The 18,292-nt window shown below is 50.0% G+C and overlaps 1 protein-coding gene and 1 long non-coding RNA gene across 2 annotated transcripts; one reads left to right on the top strand and one right to left on the bottom strand.

Moving 5' to 3' along the window:
• Window positions 1-1,159: 1,159 nt before the first annotated feature.
• LOC116965464 lies at window positions 1,160-2,649 on the bottom strand. Its single transcript, XR_004409373.2, has 2 exons — window positions 2,087-2,649; window positions 1,160-1,493 (listed from the first exon to the last, which is right to left on the bottom strand). It is a non-coding gene; the product is annotated as an uncharacterized LOC116965464 (long non-coding RNA).
• Window positions 2,650-2,873: 224 nt separating this feature from the next.
• IRF2BPL (interferon regulatory factor 2 binding protein like) lies at window positions 2,874-6,467 on the top strand. Its single transcript, XM_042791198.1, has one exon. It carries the CDS (start codon window positions 3,506-3,508, stop codon window positions 5,726-5,728), a length of 2,223 nt encoding a protein of 740 aa, XP_042647132.1. The 5' UTR covers window positions 2,874-3,505; the 3' UTR covers window positions 5,729-6,467.
• Window positions 6,468-18,292: the final 11,825 nt, after the last annotated feature.

Here is an 18,292-nt window from a genome sequence, read left to right as displayed (position 1 = left end):
TCGTTCCCTGTGAAGGTGCCACAGCGTGGCATTTATTTGCATTTACATTGCAGTTCTCTTCATCAGTCAGTTTTGCAGAGATCACCACTGCTGATGGCCATATTGTTGCTATGCTGACACTTCATCCTTCATTGCCGCTTGCGTAATGGTACAGTACGTGCCCATGACCAAAGTTTAAATCAAAGTTTAATCATTACGGAAAAACAAACATATTTCCGCGACTGTGTATCCTACAAGTAAAAGTAAAGGCAGTTTGGTTGGGTCACAGATGCTAATCTCTCCTCTTTTTCTATTCACGAACTATAAAGGGAGTTGACAGCACCTGTGACTGGTTTTCTGAGGCTAGATTATATCTAAGGTGATTATTATTTACACCCACTATAAAGACTGCTCTTGTGAGCCAAGAAATCTGTTCCTGTGAGGTGAGTGTTACCAAAAAAGGGCTTTCTTGCAGGAGGATTCAGTGGAGCGAGGAGCCAGAGTGAGGGGCGGTTCAAGCACACAGAGTGCCTTGTCATGTGTTGGGTTTGTATAACCCGGGGACTGAAATACAGTCGGGATATGCTGCAGTTCTGCATTCCCAGACATTCAGGATAAAGGGGAAAGCCTCAGCCCTCTCAACCTGAGTTTTTTAAGCAGGGGCTGACCTTTTCCCACAGCCCAGTTCTGCTTCTCATATGAAGATCAACACAGGGCAGTAAAAGGATAGGAGAGGAGTTGACCTTCCAGTATGAATCAGAGTGAACACATGCTTGTTTAGTCAAGTAAAGTCATTAATGTTGAAATCCTGCAGCCATCACTAGATCACTGTGGCTGGAAGCAAAGACTTTTACTTTGACCGGCTTTCAGCTGCCTTACTGGAAGCTTGCTTCTGTCAAGCCTTTGTACTGTCCACAGTTTAGGTGTGAAATTTCTAAGTGTGAAATCCACTCTCCTTTAGCGCATTTTCTTCAGCTAATTTGCATATGGGAGACTCACATAATTCAGAGACTTTTCTATCTCTACTCGCTGCTTCTGCAAGCTTCCCCTGAAAAAGAGTCGCTTTGCCAGAACTGATTTTCTTACTGTACTTTATCTGGTCCTACCATTTCTGTAATTTCAGCGTATGCATTTCATTACGCCTTCCCTGTAAAATAATTCCGCTCACATACATATCAAATTCGTTTGCCAGCTTTAAAGTTTATAACCAGACACATATAAAACGTTTTAGACAACTAAAAATGGAAATGAGACGCGTTTGCGATACGAAACGAATTATTTAAAGCAACAACTTTTTGTCGCGCAGAGTTTTGAAACGTTATTAACCGAATACAAAGTATCTTCCCTGCTTGCTGGGCGTGCGTGTGCGTGTGCGTGAGTGTGTGTGTGCGTGCGTGTGAGGCAGCCGTGGCACAACGCCATAGAAACCCGGAGTCCCTTTAAAGCGCAGAGGGAAACCTGTAATGGACGGGGGGGTTCGGCGTTTCTAGCAACAAAGGAATCAGGAAGAGGCACTGAAAGAAAGAAAGAAATCCAGCACAGCCCAGCCGGGAGAGGCTCCGCTTCCCCCAAGCGTGCGAGCGGTCCCCCCGCTGAGCGCTGCCTCCGCGGACACCCGTGAGCGCGGGTGGGCGCCAGTGGCACGACGCCGGTTGCCGCCCGCCGGGTCCTGCCGAACCGCGTCCCCGCTGCGAGCGTTTATTATTCTCCGGACACGGAAAGCGGTGTCGGTGTTTGCAAAACCAGCCCCCGAGTGCCGCGAAAGTAGAAGCGGGCTGTGCAGAGCCCCTCCTGGCGAGCGGGGGCACCGGCGTGGCCGTGGGGCGTGCGGGGAGCGGGCACCTTGGGGCATCGCGGTCGGGGGAAGGCAGGCTCCGGGGGTTTTTGTTTTCCTCCCAGTGAAATGAATTCTCGGCTTATTTGCATGAGCCGAAGTTGTTTTGAGTAATTTGCCTGTTAGCAGTGTTATGCAAATGTTAGTAAGCTATTTAAAGGGGGAAATAGAAAGGAAAAAAAAAAAAAAAAAAAAGAGCCGTGTGTTCTCACAGCGCCGGGGAAATCCTATGTCCCTTTGCATTAGCGAGATGAGATCACAGCGATTACTCACCTGCCTGGCCTCTCCTACACCCTTGAGCAACGCACAGCACTATCTTTCCCAGCCCAACCTTAAACACTCGGCAAACATGGCTGATTTAAACAAATCAAAAGTGGAAGAGCTTCTGATGCAGTGACGGGCTTACAGAAAGTGTGTCATTCTGTCACCGGGATCACTGAAAGAGAAACACGAAATCGGATATTAAGGCGGGATCCCCCCCCATTTGCCTCAGCAGCCGGAGCGCACGGGAATCCCACCGACAGCCTCGGTGGCAGGACGCCGCGCAGCCGTCACGGAGGCAAAGCGGGGCGATCCGCGGGTTTACAAAATCCTGAAAACGAGACGTTTGAACTTAGAAAGCCCGGCCAGGAAGAAAAAAAAAAAAAAAACAAAAAAAAAAAAAAAAACACACAACAGGAACCCCCCACCCCCCCCCCGCAGGGTGCATGCGCTGCCCGGGCGCGGGCCGGGGCGGAGGGCGAGGGCGCGATCTGGCGTTCAAGTTTCCAAACATCGCCGGCAGCGCGGGCTGCCGCGCGCCCCGCCGCGCTCCAGCTGCCGGCCGCGCGTGGGGGGGGGCGGGCAGGGCGCCGGGCATGCGCGCCCCGCGCAACAAGTGGGCTCCGCGCCGCCGGCCGGGGGGAGGGGAGCGGGGGGGGGGGGGGGGGGTGGAAGGGAGGGGCGGGCGCTCGGCGGTGACGCGGGGCCGCGCCCGGGCGCAACCGAGAGCCGAGCCGAGCCGGGAGCGCGGCGCGGAGGAGGGGAGGGGCGGCGCGGCGCGGCGCGGGGGGGGGGGGGGAGCGCGGCGCGGCGGAGGGGGCGCGCAGGCACACGCGGCGGCGCGCAGCACCCCGCGGTTGGACTGCGAGCAGCGGCGAGGATGTGAGTGAGGAGCAGGCGGCGCCGCTCGCCACGCTGCTGCCGCCGCTGGCCCCGGGCCGCTACCGCTCCGCCGGCGCTCGGGGAAGCCGCCGCCGCCGCGGCCGGGACCGGACGGCTCCGCGCGGGTGCCCCTCTGTCGCTCCCGGCGGTGGATCGGCACGTACCGAAGTGCGAGCTCGCCAGGCAGCCGCGGCGGGTGGAAGGTGACCCCCCCATCTTCCTCCGTGCACCTCCGCCTCCTCCCGGAGGAGGAGCAGCAGCAGCGGAGAGCTAGAGAGCGCAGGGAAACAGAAGCGGCTAGAAGGCGACCCCCACCCAGCCCCCCGGAGAAGCCGTGGAAGCGGTTCCCACCCCACCGGGGCAGCAGCGGCAGGACCGGGTAGAAGAAGCCCTCTCCGGCAGCAAGCGAACTGAAAGCAGACGGTCCCCCCTCCTGAAAGGGGCAACAGGATCAGGTACGGAGAGCCACCCCCCCTGCAGCCCGGGGGGGAGGACTGAGCCAGCCCCTACCCCGGCGGCAGCGGCAGCAGCTCCCCGGCCAGCAGCACCATGTCCGCCGCGCAGGTGTCGTCGTCCCGGAGACAGTCATGCTACCTGTGCGACCTGCCCCGAATGCCCTGGGCCATGATCTGGGACTTCACGGAGCCCGTCTGCCGGGGCTGCGTCAACTACGAGGGCGCCGACCGCATCGAGTTCGTGATCGAGACGGCCCGGCAGCTGAAGCGGGCGCACGGCTGCTTCCAGGACGGCCGCTCCCCGGGCCCCCCGCCGCCGGTCGGCGTCAAGGCAGTGCCGCTCTCCGCCAAAGAAGCGGCGGCGGCGGCGGCGGCGGCCCAGCAGCAGCTCAACCATGTGGACGCCTCCTCCAAGGCAGCCTCGGCGGGGCTGACCCAGTCCAGCCTGGACCGCTACGGGCTCAGCGCCGCCGCGGCGGAGCAGCGCAGCCGCTTCGAGTACCCGCCGCCGCCGGGCAGCCTGGGCGGCAGCCACGGCGCCCGCCTGCCCAACGGGCTGGGGGGGCCCAACGGCTTCCCCAAGCCGCCTGAGGACGGGCCGCCGGAGCTGAACCGCCAGAGCCCCAACTCCTCCTCCTCCTCTTCCTCCTCCCGCCGCGGGGCGCACGGGGGGCTGGTGTCCGGCCTGCCCCCGGGGGCCGCCGGCGCCCAGATGAACGTGCCCCCCAACCTGCTGCCGCAGACCTTGCTCAACGGGCCCCCCGCCTCCGGCGTGGCGCTGCCCCCGCCGCACGGGGGCCTGAGCGGCCGCGGCGGCGGGGGTCCCCCGGCTCCCTCCGCCTCCTCCCAAGGGGGCACCTGCGGCGGCGGCGCCGGGGGCGGCGGCGGCTCGTCCTCCGAGGCCTGCGGCAAGCGGCCGGGCTCGGTGTCCAGCAGCGACCAAGAGCGGGAGCTGAAGGAGAAGCAGCGCAACGCGGAGGCGCTGGCCGAGCTCAGCGAGAGCTTGCGGAACCGGGCCGAGGAGTGGGCCAGCAAGCCCAAGATCGTGCGGGACACGCTCCTCACGCTGGCCGGCTGCACCCCCTACGAGGTGCGCTTCAAGAAGGATCACGCCCTGCTGGGCCGCGTCTTCGCCTTCGACGCTGTCTCCAAGCCGGGCATGGACTATGAGCTGAAGCTCTTCATCGAGTACCCCAGCGGCTCCGGCACCGTCTTCTCCAGCGCCTCCGGCGTGGCCAAGCAGATGTACCAGGACTGCATGAAGGACTTCGGCCGCGGCCTCTCCTCGGGCTTCAAGTACCTGGAGTACGAGAAGAAGCACGGCTCCGGCGACTGGCGGCTCCTGGGGGACCTGCTGCCCGAGTCCGTGCGCTTCTTCAAGGAGCTGGTGGGCGCCGACATGCTGCCGCAGCCCTACCTGGACGCCAGCTGCCCCATGCTGCCCACGGCGCTGGTGAGTCTCCCGCGGCCGGGGGCCGGGGCCGGCGGGGCGCAGGGCACGGCCGCCGCCTCTAGGGGACCTGGCGGCGGCGGCGGCGGCGGCGGCGGGGCGATGCGCAAGAGGAAAGCCTCTCCCGAGCCCTCGGACTCGGCCGAGGGGGCTCTGAAGCTCAGCGACGAGCAGCAGCGGCAGCAGTGGATGGCCAGCCAGAGCGAAGCGCTCAAACTCACCATGTCGGCCGGGGGCTTCGGGGCGGTGCACGGCGGGGGCCCCCCGCCGCCGCCGCCGCCGCCCCTCGGGCCTCACTCCAACCGGACCACGCCGCCCGAGTCCGCCCCCCAGAACGGACAGTCCCCCATGGCCGCGCTCATGTCGGTGGCCGACACGCTGGGCAATGCCCACTCGCCCAAGGACGGCAGCTCGGTGCACTCCACCACCTCCACCCGCAGGAACAGCAGCAGCCCCGTGTCGCCGGCCTCGGTGCCGGGCCAGCGCCGCCTGGCCTCCCGCAACGGGGACATGAACCTGCAAGTGGCCCCTCCTCCCCCCAGCGCCCACCCCGCCATGGACCAAGTGCACCCCCAAAACATTCCGGACTCCCCCATGGCCAACAGCGGGCCCCTGTGCTGCACCATTTGCCACGAACGCTTGGAGGACACCCACTTTGTTCAGTGCCCCTCTGTGCCCAGCCACAAGTTCTGCTTCCCTTGTTCCAGAGAGAGCATCAAGGCCCAAGGGGCAACTGGCGAAGTCTACTGCCCCAGCGGAGAGAAATGCCCCCTAGTCGGTTCCAATGTGCCTTGGGCATTTATGCAGGGCGAGATCGCGACCATTTTAGCTGGGGACGTTAAAGTGAAAAAGGAGAGAGACCCTTGAGTAGGAAATCCAATCCCTTCAGACTCCTGAAGATGTAGAATTGTGAATATAACAAACTGCAAAAGTTAGTCTTATGTATAGACATTATTTTCGTCGTATGTTTCTATATTTTGAAACAAAGGTATGTACTCTTCTTCATTTGAAGGATAGAGCTGGTTTTTGTTAAACAGAATATAATATTGTTTGGTTACTACATAATACCTGTTCTCATTTCTTTGGCAGTGTGTTGGCTAGGTACAAAGTTAATAGCCCTTAGCGATTACCTGCTGCTGGTGTGTATTTTTGTAAATGTATGCACTTCTCTGAAAGAAGAAGAAAAACACAAAAAGACAAAAAAAAATTTTTTTTTTTTGCCAAGGCCAGTGTTGATGCCTAAAAAATTGCTACAAAAATGGTGACAGCTTATGTTTTACAAGCCCTGAGTGTTAGTCTTTCACTTTATTTTTTTCGTTTTTGTTTTTTGTTTGCAAAACGGTGGGGTGGCTCTGGGGGGAGGGTGTTTTTTGTTGCAAGTTTGTAAGGAAAATGTTTCAGTTTGTTTCTATTGATCTGAACGTTTTTAATCTTCATGTGTTTTTTGTTTTTGCTTTTATTGATGCACGGATGCTTTTGAACAGTAGAGCAAAATGCTGTACATGAAAAACATGCTCTGTTTGTCCTTTATACATTTCTGTAGTTAACAGAACACTGTAATGTGCCTTGGAGCTTAGTAAATTGTAATAAATTCAATTGATATTAATACTTCTCGAGTAGCAAGTTTTATTCTTCCCAGAGCTTAGACAGCATGCACAAGCCATGTTGTCTTTTTAAAAGTCTCCATTATACCAAGAGCCTGCAGTTCGTTGTGATAATTGTGGCACTTGTGCGCACATTTTCACATATATGTAGTAAGATGGTGATGCTGATGGTGTTATCAAACTTATTTAAATCTTGGCACTGTGCCTATTTACATTTCACCTTTAATGTTGCAGTAACAGTTGCTGACTAAGCATTTTCTATTTACTGTTTCTGCATCTCATTTCCTCCTCCTTTCTCCCCCCCCCCCCCCCCCCCCCCAGCTCTCCAGCTGCAAACAGTGTTTGCAATACAGGATGCATCCATTGCCTGTACAATTTAATAAGGCTTGAGATTTGAAACGAAGCCCTCTTTCACAAAAGAACTAGCATCACGTGGTTAATAATTTTAGTTGATTTTGAGAGCGGTCGTCGAAGCTCGACATTAGCAGTAAGACTCTTGGCAAGGCAGGACTGTAGTTGAGCACGACGCAGAAAGGGGTAGTGAGTAATAACAGCCTAGTGTTGCAGCTGGTGGGTAGCTACCCCATTTAGGCAATGACTTTTCATAACTGAGTTGGTGAACAGTTCAGGGGATGTGGTGTGTTTTCAGGTGAGGAAGCTTACTTAAAGCACTGAAGTGAGATGCTTTCCTTTTGGCAATGATCATATGTGATTCTTTGTATAATTACCTATTTTATGTAACATTGGCATTTTTCTGGAGATCGGGGACCCCTGCAATATGTGTTAGGTGATCAACAGGCAAAGTAAATACACAGGCCTCACACTAGCTAGAAAATGCAAACAAACCTAATGTGAACTTTGTCCTTTCCAGTGAGGCAAATGGAGGAAAGATAGAAAACCTGAAACAAAACCAGCAGCACTGCAGCAATCCTTTGCAGTTTGAGCAGCAGAACAAGGAGCTGTTCCAAATGCAACAGTGTCATAGATGATGAACTCTGAGTTTTACTGAATATTAAGGATCCCCACCCCCTAAAGCCCCATAGTTGTATAAAGAGGTACTTTTTAAATGTCTGGATGGCATTTGGTATCTGGTTGCTCTTAGTAAGATATTTTTAATTTGTATTCCTGGTGGAAAGGATGATAGAAACCTTGAGACTATATGCTTAGTTTGCCTACAGATCGCTGCTCTCCTGTATAAGTACTTATTCTGGCTATTTTATGTGTGGGATGGGTGGGTTATGTTTTGAGATTCAGTCTTTGGCATCACTATATCTGTGATTTCAGACAATGACTTTGTGTATATATATTTTTTTCTGCCAAGTGATATACTGGTGCTTAAAAATCTCAGAACATACTGTTCTTATGTAATGAATTGGAGGGAATAATGCAGAAAAAATAATGTTTTGAGTTAATTATTAGATCCAGCCTATACGTTTTGAGTTAATTACTGTATACAACCTATACAGTTTTTAGAGTATAGATTTGTACTGATCCTATTTTCAATTATTTCTAAGCATGCAGTTCCCACACAGCAGTTTATTTCTAAATCACGAGATAGGGGGACTAACATTGTGAGCTCATGACTGGCAGAGAAAAAAATTGTACACATGGATGAAATGCAAGTTTAAACCTAACAAGGAGAGAAGTAATATTCATGTGTGAACTGCAACTGCCATGAACAGAGAAGAACTACTGGGTATTCAACATTTAATTATGTCACAGAAGCGTGAATACCCTGATTTATATAAACAGAACCACTCCTGTAATCTTGAAATCAGTCATCAGTAGTTGAAGTTCGAAAGAGCCCCGTTTGGTGGATTTCTTTAATTACAGAGCGTTCTTGAAAAGCTCTTATCAGTCAGAATTTTGGAAACATAAGCCCACTTATTTGACTCATCAATTTGATTTTTAGCAGGCAAAGGAAAGGTAAGGGCCAGTAGACACAGGTGAAAAATAAGCTTGAAGTGAATTGTAGTACTGCAGTTAATTAAAGTTAACCGTAGCTACGGGGCATTTGTTGTATGGAGGTTTTTTTGTAACCATGTGACCTTTTCTTTTACTCTGGCTCATTAAGCAGCCAGTCTGGGCATATTAGCCAGCATTTCTTTGAACCCACTCCATAGGTTTTTCTCTTTCTGAAGATGTCCACAGCTGACAAACAAGCTGTAACCTTTTTTTTTTTTTGAGGAGGAGAAGGGAGCTGCTGAGTGAGTCTCATGTACAGAGATTCAGCTGATTTCTGTATTTTACAGTAATCCACCCCTCCCCCATATTTGTCAGTTATTTAAGGTAAAGCCCAGTGTTTGCTTGAATAAATCGTGTAAGTGAATTTATTTGTCCAGGTGGTCATTTGTTGTGCTCTCATTCCTTCTTGTAATGGGGAAATATTTAAATGGTTTATTTTCCCAAAGAGGGTTGTGGTGGTGTTTTTTTCCAATTAGATTATTCTCGACATTTCTTTTAATAGCCTTGTAGCCTATTTTCTAAGAAATGGGTTAGAACATGTGTGTCACTGGATGTTTGTTTTTTAAGCATTGGCAGCTCGTGTGTGAGTTGGAGATGGAAGTGTTTGTGCAGTGAAGAGATGCTATGTCCGTTTAGGGAAAATACTACACAGCTCCATCAGGAGCTCGAGTTCACCAGTGCTAACTGGTGTCATTTAGTGCAAACCTTGTTGTCTTTTTTATTTGCTTAGCAATGTTGTGCATATGAGCATGCTCTTTTCCCCCGCCCCCCTTTCAACATTTGAGCTCCAAACTAGTCAGAACTAACATTGTTTTGAAACTGCAATCTCTTCAAATAGGCTGGCTGCCAGCATAGCTTTGCAGAGCTGCAGCAGTCACTGGAAAAAGGGTTGTCTGCTTCTTTATGCGTCTTGCAAGCTGAGTTTTTCTTCCCTCAAGGGAAAGGGCTTTGTCTCCTCAGAGCTCTCAGGTTCCCAGCTTACTATGCAGTAGTCGCTTTGCAGCTTCCCTCTTCCCTAGGTCTTGCCATTTTCTTTTTTTTTGTGGTATGCAGCCATTCTCCATTCATAGTAGGATGGTTTGTGTTGTGCATTAGCAGCCTCTTTCTCTGCCAAAGTGACACATCCTGTAGATTTGCAGCAGAGTACTGAACTGTCACTGTAATGCTGACTCTTGTAAGGCTATTCTTGAAGCAGAACAGCTTCCCCCTTGGCGTTCAGCCACCAGAATCCATTACAGCATGCATTTTCTACCCAAAACATAGCTCTGTACCTACATCGTTGTCCTTACAACGATCCCTTGGAAGACACAGAGGGCATAGTTACACCCTCCTGTACAGACATAGGCACTGCTGGGTTTATTTTCAAAGCGTCTGAAAACCATGTACTGAGCTTTTGTTGTTTCAGCCCTTGCCTTAAAACCTGTAATGCAAGACTGAGCAGGGGAATGCCTCTGTTGATGGGGTGATGTGAAAACAACTGCAGACAAGGTATTTTCCCTGGTACATGTCCTAAAAGAAGAATTAGGGGTGTGTGCACTGAGCAAGGCTACTACTGGGCTCCTCTCACGGGTCAGGCGAACATCTCCCTCTCCACGTGTTCACCACAGGGCAGCCCAGCCCTGTGCTGCTGGTCTTGATGGGGAGGCTGTGGGAGCCCAGCTCTTCTCCTTGGGAACACGCTCGCCTACCTCCGTGAGAAGAAACACGGGAGATTACATGTCATTTCGAGTTTCTGACAGCAAACCCACTCTCTTTCAGCCATTCAGGGAACTGTAGAGTGAAAAGCAGAAGGGAGCAGTTAGACATGTGAATGGGAGGGGGAGGATGCTCGTCACCAGTTTGTCCGGCCAGTACAGTCTCTGACTGGTTGGACTGGCTGAGCTACTTGGGGCTAGGTAGGTTCAAGATTGCAGTCTGTCTGCTGTGCTTGGCTCGATGAAATGAACCTTGCTGGTATCAGTGCGCGTTGCTGACGGTGGCTGCAGCACCCTGAGGTGTCCTTTTCTCCCCCTCTCTCTGACACACACACACACACACACACACACACAGAGCCCTGGCTGCTGCTGGGCTGAGATTGCATTCCCCTCGCTGCTGTGTGCCTTGCCTTCCCGATGCGCCCTTGTAAGGTTATTCGGAGGCGGTGGGAGCAGGGGTGGAGGTGAGGAAGGTCAAGCTTCTTAGGTTTCAGCTGATTTGGCATCCGCTCACAGCCCTCCCCCCTGTAGCCCTGCACAGCCATGTGCACTCGCTGCTGCTTTTATGACCCTTCGCAAAGAAACCTCAAAGATGTGACCTGCTGTCAAATAGCAACTTATTTTCAGGAAAACACCCCCCTTCCCACACGGATCAGCTTTAACGGCGAGAAGACTATGTTTTTCCTTGGCCCCAGAGAGAGCTATAGTGGGGAGTTGCTACTTTCTCTGAAGGTGGCTCTGCTCTCCCGGCAGCACCGGGTGTGCCATGACGACTGGCTCCCCCAAACCTGCTGCTCTGGGGTCTCTTCCTTTCTTTTTTGGCCAGCGCAAAGGCCCTTTGCTTTGTTCGGCGCTCTGTGAGCGCAGGCTGAGCCTGGCAACCCCGCCGCGGCACTGAGCAGCTAGCTTGGCACGGCTGCGGCACGGCAGCTCGGGCAGGGGCTGGGAGGTGACGAACCGAACCGAACCGAGCTGAACCGAACCGAACCGAGCTGAACCGAACCGAGCTGAACCGAAGCGGGCTGGGCCAGGCCAGGGAGGGGGCACCGGGCCCCCGTGGCGTGGAATTGCCGCGGGCCTGGGCCCGGCCTGGCCGGCCATGTGATCCCCCGCCTGCCTGCCTGTCTCTGCGCCGGGGATGGGAATGGGGACATGAAACATGTCTGTGCAGCTTCAAGGAGCCGAGCAGAATTCCCCACTGTCATCATCCTCCTCCCCTCCCTCCCTGCAGGCTGCCAGAGGGGAGGGCTGATTACAGCTCCGCTATTGTTCAAGTAACCTACAAATGGATTTGCATGGAGGCAGGTTGGGAGGGGCAGAGGGGTGGGATTTATTAGCAGCAGCTAAATTCGTCGGGATTACTATTAGGCTGAGAGCTTCTCAATGGGAATGATCCCTGGGCGAGCGGTGGGGTGGAGGGGAGGGACTGGAAAGCTCCTTTTCTGCAAATAGGTGAAGGGGTGGCTGGCTCCAGCCGAGGAGGGGAGGCAGGCAGGGTGCAGCTGGCTGGGGACGGCGCTTCACCTCGGTTTAAACTGTAACCCTCTATTCCGAGCACGCAGCTCCTGGCAGCGCCGCTCATACCAAAGCCTTGACTCAGGGTTATCTGCATGCTGGGTAATAAGCAGCGTCACCAGAGGAATGTGCAGAGAAAGCAGCCATGCTGCTGCAAGCCTCCGCTCGCTCCTCGGGCAAACCACTGATTTAGCAGCGTGCTTCTGCCTCTCGGCCGCCGAAGACTGTCTAGGGGTTAGGGGCTTCACCTGGAGGGGCAGCCCCAAGTCTGTTTCAAAGCCAAAACAGCGTTTTGCCCTTCTACAAGTGCTTTTTATGCAAAGCAGGCTGGGACATTGTTAACCATAATTGAGGACTGCACCCAGGAAAGGGTGAAGTTACTCTGCAAGTTGCTACCTTAGTTCATCCGTTTTCCAGATGGGTAATCTGCAGTGTTTTAGCCAAGGTCACACGGCAAAGGCCTATCAGAATGAGGGAGACCGCAGCCTTTGGTTACTGCCCCAACTGCTGGTCTCCTTTCCTCTGGAATAAAAGCATGTTGTTACAACAACTCTGTGCAGCTGAACGCAAAAGCACTTGTAGAACACAGGTGTTCGGGAACAGCCATGCTCAGTGCCAGGCCATTTGCCTGTAGCCAGCGTCCTTCTCTCAGATAGCTCCAAGGCTGGAGGCTGTTGCCATTCTTGCTGATGCAACATACCAAGGGCTGGGGTGAAGGAGAGTGCATACCTGCATGTCAGAGGTAGGAGCTCCCCTTTGGCTATGATGGGAAGCACAGCATAGCCAAATCAAAGACAGGAGGGGGTTGCTTTGAATTGTTGTATTCTGGACCTATCTGAGGCAATCTTACTCTTTACTGCACACATCATGGTAACAAGAGACAAGATCGTAGTGCAGCCCAGGTTTTCATTTGAACATGTCCAGGCTGGCACATAGTTGGGGTAAGGACAAGACGCTGTTGTAGGCTTGATTTGTGTCAGAGCTAGGGGCAGAACTAGGGAGGGAGTGGGAAGCCTGAATATCTGGTCTGCTACTGAAAAATATAGGCCACTGACTTGAAGACGTTGGAGGCTTATTTGATCTAGCTTGATATGCTAGACATTTTCTCTTAGAACTCTTTCCCTCAGTGTCTGTAAATTACTTTTGTAAAATGAAGACAGGGTACAAAACATCTGGGATTAAAACAAATGAAAGAGTTCTTATATTCCTGCAGCAGTAAATTTTGGAATATTATTATTACTTGCTCAGTGTTGTTGATGTGCTTGACTCCCTGTTACATGTAAAGATAATTCCTGAAGAACTCAGACTACACTGATAAGAAGGGCCACTTGGCACATCTATTTTATCCCACCTCCGTCCATGAAAGATTATGCCATGTATCTTATCAAAAGGATGCAGCCTTTCAAGAGCTGTACCTTGGTAAGTGTATATACTAATTTTTGGCAAACATTTGCTGCGGTTTTGAGTGGTTCTTCTACCCCTTCCCTGCCCTCCCCCCCTCCACCCCCGGCAATCAACTCTTCTGTTCATCCAACTGTACTCATTCAGCTGTGCTCGTTGCATCATTTCTGCTGGAGGGGAGGCAGCCAGAGGTGCAGCCATCAGGGATAGTATCATTTGTTCGATCCATGGACATCTAGTCATGTTGTGCTAACAAGGACCTGCAGCCTAAAATAGATTCATTAGTCAGCATCCTTGATAGGATGTCTAGTGGCTTGTGTGACAGTTAAATACCAGGAAATGATGCAGAAATTCTCATGCTCTTGTGTACCTGTCTTTCCTCATGTTAGAAGAGACAACAGCGTTTCTTGAGAACTGCACTGCACATGCTTAATCCAAAGAGCAATTCCTTTTCAGCTTTTTGCATGATTAGTTGCAGCTCTCTGCCTAGATCCTCCTTGCTCTGATGGCTGGATTTTTACAGTAGTGTGTTTTACATATTTTGCAAGTTACAGCTTGACACTTCCTCCTCGCAAAAGGTTCTGTCATTTGAAGGAACCCCACCCTGCTCTCCCTTGAAGATGTGCAATCCCAGGCTGTGTTTGAGCATGCCTGGGGAGGCAGGTGCAGCCTGGCTGGATCCTCCACATTACCTACAAATAAGCACTGTTTAAACAAATTGGACTAATAATAACATTCAAGATTCAAGTAATAATCAGGACAGGTTTTGCTCTATAGACTTCATTCCATGCTTTTCCCATCCCTTCTCCCTCTTGAGTTACAATCCAGAATATATGACATGATCACGTTGCTATGGAAATTAATTACAACATGACTCTATAGAACTGTATAACAATAACAGTTGTTAATAGCACCTTTGTTGAAAACAACATCAGGTTAAAGTCACTTAAAAAAAACCCTCACATTTCCTTCCTGCTGTTGCAAATAAAGACTTGCATAAAATTAAAGATTTTTTTTTTCCAATATTTTAAGGAAAAAAATCTTTCCAGCACAGAACCTGTAAATACAGTTGTAGTCTTCCTCATTTGCCCAGGAATTCTGTTGCATCAGGTCTGCCCTCCAGGCCTGAAAATATGGCAAATGCTTAAAGCCAGTAGAAGTTCTTCAAACCTTAGAACCAGGGGACTAGACCAGAGCAAGGTTATTTCTCTGCTCAAAGCAGGCTCTTCGTGCTCTTATCTTGGTCCAAGTCTGTGGGAACTGTAAGCTGTCACCTGCTCCACACAGTTTCCTCCCAAGATGAGCTCTCTGTAATCCCAATTCCTTCCCAGTGCTGTGAGAGTCACCATATTATTTGCTGCAAGCATTTAAGGGATCAATCCTTGGCAGTAGACACATGATTACCCTCAGGGTCTTGTCCAAACTAGTTCTACGGTTTGATAGGGACCTATCTCATTAACACACAGCCTTCTCAATGATGTTCTGTTTCAGGGTTGTCAAGTCTGCATACTGATACACCAGCTTTCCTCAATGCTTAAAGATGACTTGGTTTGGGTACTTTTTACTAAGCTTCTTAAGCCTTTTTGGCTGTTGTTCCCTGAGGAAGCCTGACAATGTAGTCACCAGACCTCTCAATTTTTCATTTGGGCAACAGTGGAGTTCCCACACAACTGGAGGACATTTGGTCTCTATTCAACATTTTACCCCTCACTCAAGACTTTCTCTGGTTGCCTCATGCAGGAAGCTGCTGTGTGGAACAGAGATCTCCACCCATGGATCAAATGGCACGTGACACATACCTATATATGCTGGGCACATATCTATATATGCTCCAGTCAACAATCCCTTTATGTGCACAAGTTTGCATGTCAGCTGCACATTACTGGAGTTTCCTTGCTCTCAGGAAGACCTTCTGTAAGCTGATGTGGGACTAAGAATGCTTTTGAAGCTTTTTGGCAAGCTACAAATCTTCCTTGCCTTTTGTAGCAGGGTGCTGTAGTCTGTCACATGAATTCATTCCTTCCACCTCTGTTTTCTCCATCATGTTACTTGCAGAGGAGTGCCCAGAGTGGCAATCAGTTTAAGCTCTAGCAGCAGGCCCTACAGATGTCATTCCAAGGCTACCGTTCTCATCTCTGAAAATATAGGTAGTGATGTTCTCTGGCTGTTTGATCGCTATAAATGAGCACATTCCCCATAACTGTAATGCAGCCCAGATGCAATGACAGGATGCCTCTGGAGCCAGTCTCAGCCTGACCAGAACAAGAGCCAAACATCTCAACAGTCTCTGTGCTGCATGCCCCCCCTCTCACTGGGGAGGCTCTCTGTAGGTGCTCAGTTTTAACTCTCCACACCAGCAACACTAGGCATTCAGAGATGTAGATGGGCGTGTGAGTGTAATGTTTTAGCTCCATCAGCACAGAGTTAAGACGGCCCAAACTACCTTCTGCCAGTCCAGCAGTACACCCCAGACAACATGTTAGTGAACATTGCAGCAATCTCTCCTGCTGAGGTGCAAGCTGCAGTTCCTGTTGCTTTGTTGACTCTGCAGGAGGAGTGCCTGGTCTGCTGCTATTTTTTCAGCTGCAGATAAACATTTCCATCTTTCCTCCTCACGACAGAAGAATCCATTGAGGTATATGAGATATCCATTGAGATATGGTTTTGCCATTATCTTTTATGTAGCTGCTCTAGTTTTCTCTTAGTGCTACAGTCCATTTGCCTGTCAACATGCTTCATGGTGCACAAGCTTCTAGTTTACTTTTCCCAAGGATTATTCTGTCTCAGGGTTGCCAGTCCATTCAGTCAGCAGCTTGTCCCCCTTTGAGCACACAGTTAGAGGGGCCTGTTTGCCACAGCACAGCAAACCACACAAACTCACCCATTTAATTTGCCCCCACTACTAAATCCTTTCTGTAATTCCTCTGGCTCCTTCCCTGCTAGGTCTGGTAACCTTACATAGCTGGCTTGCTCCAGGTTCATGGGTCCCTAGAGAGGCAGGTTACACTTAACAATTTGTTTGCAAATACATCAAGGAAGCTTTGTATATGGTATAACCATAGCATCTCATACAAAATGCTTTTTACCTCTTTGGGAATTTGTGAGGTTAAACTAGATATGTGTGACAAACATGAACAATGAAAGGCCCTGAGTCCTTTCTAAGTATTGTTGTTTATTTGGATGTGTGATAGATGTTAGGATTAGAAAGAAGTACACCTTTCTTGGGACAGAAGAACTACTGTTGTTTTTTACCTCCATAGCTTGAAGTACATATCACTTACAGATACACTTAACGTTCTTGGCCAGCATGGCTTTCCAGTGCCTCTTACAAATTCTTGAGCTTACAAAGGTGGTGCTGACTTGCTACTGTATTTATTTCCTTATAGAAATTAAATTGCTGAGTGTGGAAATGGATGATTGCTGTCAGGAAAGATCAAGAAATGGAAATGTACCTCTTTTGGGACACATGTCAAGGCGATCTGGAGACCCTTAGCCTGAAATAGAGGGTGAAATAAGAATAAGTGCCAGAGGCAAAGGCAAGAAAGGAAAATGAGGCAAGCTCTATCCTTCAGCAGGCAGGGATGAAAAAGCGAGGGAGATACACAGAGTTTTCTGGTTTAAAATGCTTGGGAGATGCTCTGAAGCTGTTGTGATGGACAGACAAGAGCCAAATGGTTGCATAAAATAAGAGAGTTGACCAATAAGTCGTGCAGTGAAGAGTCCCTCATTACCAGTTCATCCATGAGTAAGAAACAGAAGTTTCTGAAATGAGAAGCAATAGATAATCAATGGCAAGGTTGTCACAAGATAATGGCTCTTAATTGGGATCTTGTAAAATACCTCAGTGGTCTTTATTGTTATTCTATTGTATTAGCCAAAGATGTGCAACATGGTTTTTAGAAGAACATACTCTTTTCAGAAATGCTTGCAATTTAAATACCAAAGGAGAAAGAACAAGAGTGTTGAAAAGTCTGAATGTGCTGTTTGAGCATAAAAATATCAAACCAATAGGACTTGGCACACTGGTGATAGGTGAATGAGCCAGATAGTGGCAGGTGAAATTTATGGCATATGCAGTTGTGCACACTGTGAGGAAACCATTTTCCTCAGAGTTTGGCCTAGTTTTAAATTAAAGGTACCAGTATATCTGGGGGAGGACCCGATTGCCACTGGACAACTTACTGGAAGCTCACCTCTGTAAAACGGGTGTCTTTGATCAGAAAGCAAACACCAGGATGCACGACGAATGAAATGCTGAATGCTGTGTGGAGCTTTGTACCGCCATTACAGGAACCAAAGCTCTGCCCTTACCTGAAAGAGTATTGGTGACCCCATCTTAAAAATGATAATGAACTGCTTAAAGGCGTTTGGAGGTAAGCCCATGAGAACAGTTAGAAACATGCAAAAATGTCTCCGCACCACAGCAGAAGTGCAGTAATTGTTTATTTATTCTACAGCTAGAGCCCCTTAGTATGCATAAGACTTTGTAGACAAATGGGACAGGTCTGTGCCTGAGGAGTTTGCCTTCCGAGCAAGACAGCACAGCAAAGGGAAACAAACCAAAAGAAGTGTGTTGGTACATGTGCAGAGCAGCGAGGCAGTGGGAGGCAGAGGGAGCCACCGAAGAGGAGAGGTCAGGGTCAAGGGTGTCACCAGAGCCCTCCCAGGGTATGCACTTACCTTCCAGTAAGGCAGGCCCCTCTGGTGTTGCTGTGCTGAGGGAAAGCGTCTTGTTTCATTATCTATGAGGTGTGACCTGTCGGCATACAACTGCAGTCCTGTAGGAAATATCCTCCAGACTCCAGAGACTCTGTTTTCACTGGCTTCTTTTTCTACATATGCAGCTGCTTTTACATGAGCTCCATATTTGTATGCACAGAAAAGCAGCTGGATTGCACAAACAGCAAAAAAAAATTCAACGAATATTTGAATTCAGAAGTAAATTTTGGGGGCATCTGTGTTGCAATGCTTAAATATTCATGCACTCAAGATTTATTTGTGCAGATGAATTTTAAGTTGACTTCTAAATGTGAAAAAGGTAGAATTGCACATTTTATTGTAAAATTCAAGGTAACTTACCAAACGTGGTACAAAATCAGTATCATTTGATATATGTAATTAGCCAGCACATCAGTAGACCTAGAAATGTTCATCAAATAAACTAATCATTTTGAGTGATGAAAATCCTGAGTATTTCCTAATCCAGTTGCAGCTAATTTCAGAACAGAAGAAAATAATATTAATAGAATATG

This window comes from Tyto alba, unplaced genomic scaffold, assembly GCF_018691265.1.
Source record: "Tyto alba isolate M040663 unplaced genomic scaffold, T.alba_DEE_v4.0 Super-Scaffold_18, whole genome shotgun sequence".
NCBI classification, from domain to species: Eukaryota; Metazoa; Chordata; class Aves; order Strigiformes; family Tytonidae; genus Tyto; species Tyto alba.
This window is presented reverse-complemented; position numbering and strand designations above follow the sequence as displayed.

What these genes read in the sequence shown, in the direction of transcription:
- IRF2BPL (XM_042791198.1), top strand. Translation starts at nt 3,506, where the DNA reads ATGTCCGCCGCGCAGGTGTCGTCGTCCCGGAGACAGTCATGCTACCTG.